This window comes from Patiria miniata, unplaced genomic scaffold, assembly GCF_015706575.1.
Source record: "Patiria miniata isolate m_02_andy unplaced genomic scaffold, ASM1570657v1 HiC_scaffold_1, whole genome shotgun sequence".
NCBI classification, from domain to species: domain Eukaryota; kingdom Metazoa; phylum Echinodermata; class Asteroidea; order Valvatida; family Asterinidae; genus Patiria; species Patiria miniata.
Window position 1 is genome coordinate 17,696,969 of NW_024037047.1, and position 7,288 is coordinate 17,704,256.

General features: G+C 43.7%; 1 protein-coding gene across 1 annotated transcript; it reads right to left on the minus strand.

The window, feature by feature from the left end:
• Positions 1-6,000: 6,000 nt before the first annotated feature.
• Positions 6,001-6,912, minus strand: LOC119731184. Its single transcript, XM_038204253.1, has one exon. The coding sequence runs from the start codon at positions 6,910-6,912 to the stop codon at positions 6,001-6,003; it is 912 nt and encodes a 303-aa protein (XP_038060181.1).
• Between the last annotated feature and the right edge of the window lie 376 nt (positions 6,913-7,288).

The following is a 7,288-nucleotide window of genomic DNA, read 5'->3' on the forward strand; positions in this document are numbered from 1 at the left end:
GGATCTGTATTGGTTTTGGAAACTGAGGGAGGGCAACACACCACTGCATGCCGGATTCATGAGCAAATACATCCAGGACATCTTACCACTTCAACGAATTTGCTACATGGACCCAATATCCAGATCACCAACCAACAATGATGTGGTCAGGGAGACGATGATCCGGAGCATGAGCATTGCAAAGGAAACAGGCCAAGATTATGCAGTTGTCACCTATGATTTGGCCGTTGCATTGAAAGCCTACTCCATACAAACAATCGAAACCCCATTGTTTGACAAGATGTTGATAATGCTGGGCAATTTCCACATCGAACTGGCTTTCTACGGAGCAGTTGGTACACTTATAAATGAAAGTGGAATAGAATTCATTCTCACCGAAGCTGACATCTTGGCCGAAGGATCAATGGTGGGGTTCATCAAGGGGAAGTTCTACAACAGATGCACGCGGATCCATGAACTACTTGCTAACGTCTTGGAGCAGAAGTTGTACGAACGCTTTCTCCTGGACACACCTGAAGAAGACTACCATTCCTTCCAACAGGTGATGTCCACAGTACCTTTGGACCGAAGAGCAGCAGAAGAACACCTATCAAATCCAGTTGTCACCCGTCACCTGCAAATTTACGAAGACTACTTCCAATCGATTATCGACGAAAAGCTTGGGTCAACGGCTCAATTCTGGGCCATTTACATCTTTCTGATCAACCGCCTCCACAGAGAGCTGCAGAGATGCGTAAAGACGAATGACGTCAATGGCTACATCCGTTTATTCCAAACAATGCTGGTGGTGTTCTTCGCCCTTAACCGACCAAATTATGCCAGATGGGGAACACTTTTTCTGCAGAAGTTGAAGAGTGCGGACCCAAAGATGCTTGAAGTACTGGAGAAGGGTGCATTTTCCATCAGACGCACAAAGAAGAATTACAGCAGATCGGCTGTTGACCTCTCCTTGGAGCAGACGGTCAACCGTGATGCTGCGTCCAGAATGAAGGGAATTGTTGCTTTCCGAAATTCTGATAATGCAATGCGCCGGTGGTCATTGACTATGACCCAGCGGGCTATGGCAGTCACCGAGCTAAGAACATTCGCCGGGCTTGAACTGGGGGAAAATGCAACAGCCCAGTGCCGTCCCTCAAGAATCAAAAGGGACAACTGTCAGATGGCTGTACTAAGTGCAATACTTGACGATTTCTGCAATCCGTTCACAGATGATGCTCCAACTTCCTTGGTGAACGTTGCAACTGGTCAAGCTGCAACTAAGATTACCGAATCATATCTTCTCAACACATTGAAAAGGGGTCAGGAGAAAAGAGATAAGTTTCAAGATGAATGGGACAGCAACAGCAGTCGCTTTCTTCAGCCTGTGAAACGCACGCGTGTACAGAACTTCGCTGCCCAGAACGTGAAGAAAAAAGCTACCGCCTCACAGAAAGCCAAGACAAATGCTGAGAGCCTGAGGGACATGTTCGTACGTATGATCATAGTCGTTGCAGAGAAGACAGCATTTGACCTGCGGAAGGTTCTCTCCCACCCAATTACAACTTACCCACTGTCACTCGCACACTGTGATGGGGCACATGTGAAAACAGAAAAAGCAGCATTGCTGAAAAAGCTCGAGTCCCTCCAGACGGAAAACATCACAGAAGCTGGGTTACTGAGGAGTTATGTCCAGGTTTATGACGGCGGACTTCTTCTTGATTCCATCCTGTCACAGACAAACATGGGAGCATCATATGCATCAATTGCTCGGACCATGCTGTCAGTGGTATGTTCAGGGAGAGCAAGCGAAGCGCATGTTTGTCTCGACAAGTACGTCGAGAACTCCATAAAGGATAGTGAGAGAAAGTTGCGTGGTGCTGTGGACTCAGCGTATGTAATAACTGATCCAGATCAGACGATCAGACAAAGCGGGAAAAAACTACTCACCAACGGAGTATTCAAGAATGAACTTGCCAAGTTTCTCTTGAAAGAGTGGGGCAGAGATCATTACTGGAGAGTTTCCTTGGAGGAAAGACCTTGTTTGCTTCTTACGGTGGTGAGTGCTTCCAGTACATTCCGGACGAGCACCATCGTATTACTGTAACCAGACCAGCATACCTCCAAGGTGACCATGAAGAGGCTGACACACTGATTGCTTTCCACATCGCTAATATCACAGCAGGCAATGTCATGGTGAGAGCATCAGACACCGATGTCTTAGTGATACTGATTGGTGCCCTTGGACAGCAACGCCGAGAAGTCCGGTCAATGGCCAACATCATCATGGACTGTGGGATGGGAAACAGCAGGAGGTACATCAACGTGACCAACATTGCTGACGTCCTTGAAGAGCGCCAACCTGGACTTCCCAGAGCACTGCCCGGATACCATGCCTTCACTGGATGTGACTTCACGTCAGCCTTTTACAGGTAAGCAAAAAATGTTTCCATTACAGTAAAGAGTCTCTCTGACAGAAATAAGATCCAGCCAAACCAGACTTTAGAATAGAGACATTTATTTTGGAAGAATACATAGGCTTATAATCATTAGAGCAGTGGTTGAATGTTTTCATTTGGAATTTGTACTTGATTTTTGTTTGGAAAAATACATTGGCTTATAATCATTAGAGCAGTGGTTGCCTTTTCTCATTTGGAATTTTTACTTGATTTTTCAGGAAAGGCAAAACTAAACCCCTTGAGCTCGTAGAGAAGGACAAGACTGCCTGCTTCGTTAACCTCTTCATCAGTATGGGCGAGGTGCATGATAGTGTTGATCTGGATGTCGCATCAGAGTTCGTCTGCCACATGTACGCACAAAGCAAGACTCGAGATGTCAATGAAGCACGATACAACAAACTGATGCAAATGACTGGCAAAGTTGATCAGGTAATATAGGCAGGAGAACTATTAATATGATCACTATTATAACATAAGAATACTTTACAACAGCTCTAATCATGCCTTTCATTGTTGTTTAGGAGAATCCATTGGCAAACATCAAACGGATCGACTGTGCCTTGCTGCCACCTTCTCTGCCGACCCTTGAGATGAAGATTCGACGAACGCAGTATGTCACAACATTGTGGACCCATGCCGTGACAGCATCTCCTGAGGACGGTTTGTCACCAACCGATTATGGATGGTCTGTGAAGGACAACCTCTTGAAACCAACCTGGTTCGAAGGGCCAGCCATACCAGACAGTTTGTTTACAAGTGGCAGTAGCGACGCAGATGACATGGAGGTCGAAAGTGAAAGCGAGTCTGAGTTGGAAGTACAGGGTGAGTCAAAAAGAAAGTGACCAAGTCAGAATACATCGTTGTTAAATAATAAGTGGCTCGCTCCATTTCATAAGAGTATTAAATCGGGCATAAATTAATTTCATGTAATTTACATACTCTATTCCCAAGTTTTTCCTATTTTAATCAAAAGATCACAAAATTCAGCTGTCCACCAGTGATAATTTTCCATTGTACGAACTGATGAACACCCATTAAATACAATCAAACATGGACGGGAACTTCCAAGGGAAAACATACCAAAATCCCATGTATATTTTCAAAAATAAGAGTTGACTTGTGCCTCATAAGTATTTCAAACAAAATATCTGACAGTAAAAATAAAAATTAAGTCTTATTGAAATGAAGTATAATCGCATTTGTATTTGATAGCTTGTGTGTAATTTCTCACTTCCATGGACAGCTGGAAAAATATGGTTTCTTTTAGTGAAAAATGTATAATTTCTGACAGCGATAGCATCATGGGCCAAATTTAATATTTTGTTTTTCAAATGAGTGGAAGAACATTTCATGTTCTATAAAGACGAACTTAATAATGCTTTCTTTTTGACTCACCCTGCAGAAACTATTGATGGACTAGTGAGCGATTCCGATGGCGAAGCGTGGAGTGAAGACTCAGATTCAGAAGAGGAAGACGGGGATTACTTGCAGGAGACGACAACAACTCGAGAGAATTTTCTTTGAATGACTGACAGATCTGCCTTTGGTCATTTATGTGGAGGATGCAACATTATGCTGAACATTTCAGTCACTTTCTTTTGGTTTGGTACAACGTAACTCATGAGCTCAGATCTATCTGGGATCAGAACTTTAAGGGGTGTCTGGCAGGCATGCCGCACCACAGAAAATGTCTGGCAGTTGCCATTCATGGTACCTGGGACTATGCTGAACATTTTCCAGTAGGTTTTATCTGGTTAATTATTGAGCTGATGAAGCTCAGTTTTGGGGGTGGGGTCATACTGGGGCATCTGGCGGGCAGACCCCACCACAGAAAATGTCTGGCAGTGGCCATTTATGATACCTGGGACTATGCTGAACATTTTCCAGTAGGTTTCATCAGGTTAACTCACGAGCTGATCTAGCTCAATTTTGGGGGTGGGGTCATTCGGGGGCGTCTGGCGGGCACACCCCACCACAGAAAAAGTCTGGCAGTGGCCATTCATGATACCTGGGACTATGCTGAACATTTTCCAGTAGGTTTCATCAGGTTAACTCACGAGCTGATCTAGCTCAATTTTTGGGTATCGGTTATATAAGTCTGGCGGGCACACCCCACCACTGAAAATGTCTGGCGATGGCCATTCATGATACCTGGGACTATGCTGAACATTTTCTAATTGGTTTTATCAGGTTAACTCACGAGCTGATCTAGCTCAATTTTTGGGCCCCTTTCTCATGGCCCTCCTGACCACACCCACCACAGTGTGCCCGGCAGACGTCCATTTCCTTACATTGGTATGTATGTGGAACATTGCTGCATACATGAAAATTGGTTAACTTTCCAGCTAGGCTGACCCCCCCCCCCCCCTGGCTCCCGCTCTAAATGTAGATCGGCTCTATAACATGCCGGGCGTCGATTCGCTATAAAAAATGGACTATTCAACCACTGGACCCCAAGACTACCTGCAGCCTGCGCTCGCTATACTGCTGCTGCATGCATCATGCATGCGTGAACGTGGGAGTGCAGCATTTCCACGACTGGAGTGTAAACAGCATGCCACCACCATGGATGTCACAACATAAGCATGTACCGTCACAACATGCGAGATACCTACCGATCTTTGCAGTTTCTGGAAACAGCAAAAGCTGATATAAGAGCCCATGTTCATCATACGAACGGTTTGTTTGTGCGTCATGTTTGTTGTCGAAAAGTTGCAAAGAGACAGCTTTGCCTCCGCCCAGCACTCAGCAGCAATGGAATTTTTTCCGAAAGGACACGCAACCAGCACAGGCCCACCATTGGGATGTAATGATGTACATGCAAGTGCATGTACATGTACATGTACATGTACATGTACATGTACATGTACATGTTTTGTTTTTTAATGCTGCGTAACAAATCAGTTTTTTATTAATCAAAATTAGGGGTGGGTGGGTCAAAATAATTTGGACAAAAAGTCGAAATTTTAAAACATTGAAAATTCTGAATGGCCCCTTAGTTGGAATATTTTCTTTCTTCCTCCATTCTTCCGTCAGAAAGTACATTTCTTTTCTATTTTTTTCCTCATGTGAACTGCGAAGATTCATTGGACAAAAAGGAAAATGACAACAATTTTAGGTTTGCTTTGGTGAACATTGGGATCGGTCGTGAGCGAACCCTGCTGTTTAATATTCTTCTATATTATAATTCCATTAATAACATTATTCACAGTATCGTTTTAAACATTTCTTCTACAAGATCTTCTGAACAATGTTTAATATTCTTCAATATCGTAATTCATTATTTAAATAATGCGTAATAGCATCCACGAATTCTTCGAGAAAAACATTCTATTAGATAAACGAATCAAAGCAACAAGTTATTCTTGTGCATCGGATTATTTTCTCCGTGCTTCATTTTTTTTTTTTTTTTTTTTTTACTTGCAAGACTTAATTAAATGTTTAATTTAATTTAATTTAATTTTCTATTACTCAGTATTCAATCAGCCTTTTTAATACTTAAAATTAAGACTTGAACATGTTTCCAACCGCAAATCGGTTTTAAGCCGGAAAAGAGGCTTGTGTCTTAAATGCCAAGGTTCCTAGTAGCAAGCAAATTAGTCTTGTTGTCTAACTGAAAATATACGTTCCTGGCGCTCTCCGTTTTCCACCTGCCCTGTTTGGATATCAGGAATGGAGGAACGTTTGCGTTGAAGGCAGCAGATGCCCCGCCTGATCTCAAGCTGTGAAGACCGTAAGTGGCAACATCGGGGACGATGGGTCGTAGAGCGTCCAGTACTATCTCGCGTGTGCGTGTATAGCTGAGTGGTTTGGTAGACGATGTAAGGCCTTTCTTGGTGGCAACAAGTCTGCGAAGCACCGGTAAGGTTGAGTTGTTGGAATCGCCTAGAGCCGAAAAATACCGTTCGGCCACGAGCACTGGGCAAGTCGGTTTGAAAGTTCTAGCGATCACGACATCTGTCCCTTGCCTAAATTGGTCAGACTTGGATTTGCAAAGGTGTATGGTAAGACGGTCTGAAGAAATTGTACAGTCATTTCTGCTAATGTTTCTTATGTCATCGAAGCGAAGGAATCCGGCGTAAGAAATGAAACAAACAAACAGGATGCGCAGATCTGCCAGTGTTGCTGAGGAGTGACCGTGGTTGATATGCAGCTTTGTCAGAATGTCTGGTGTGATTGGGTCTTTCCGGATGGTCGGTGAAGAGTTCTGCCTTTTAAAGCCTTGCAGTGCCATCTTGACAATGCTGTTGTCTGTTGGTGAGGGTAGACCAGCCAAACTGTGCACCCATTTGACGGCTGCTGCAGCGAGTTCGGCGGTGGACTTGGATCCGGTGGATGACAGATGCGATATGTAGAGTGCAAATTGGAATGGGTTGACCGGGAACTTGGTAATCTCTGGTTTTGATGAAGCCCAGGTCTCCCACTTTGTCCATGAAGCCTTGTACTTGGTCGTGGTGGATTCGGCCTTTGCTGACATCAAGAGAGACGGCAGTGTGCTGTTTGCCAGTTCACGGAGGGATGAGTCGCGGAGGGTAGATGTATAGTCGTTCCATATTTCTGTAGAGGAAAAGTGAAAAAGACCACCCAACAGTACGGGTAACAACGACGAACAAATTCGTCTGTTTATATAAACACATGTTCCTGCAAAAATGGAACGTTAACAATTTCGAAGAGAAACATTTCTTCAGTGCCTGGATTTAAAGCGACAAATTGTGCAAATAGCCGCAAATCGGCAATTTTTTGGCAACAAATAGCCGAATCGAAGAATAAAGTCATGTTGAGTTCTGTTAGACTATTTAATGAGTTATTTATTTGTTGAAAGAAATATTTTTGATTGAGGAGTGTTATCGGTT

Coding starts and splice junctions, on each gene's coding strand:
- LOC119731184 (XM_038204253.1), bottom strand. CDS start 6,912: ATGTCAGCAAAGGCCGAATCCACCACGACCAAGTACAAGGCTTCATGG.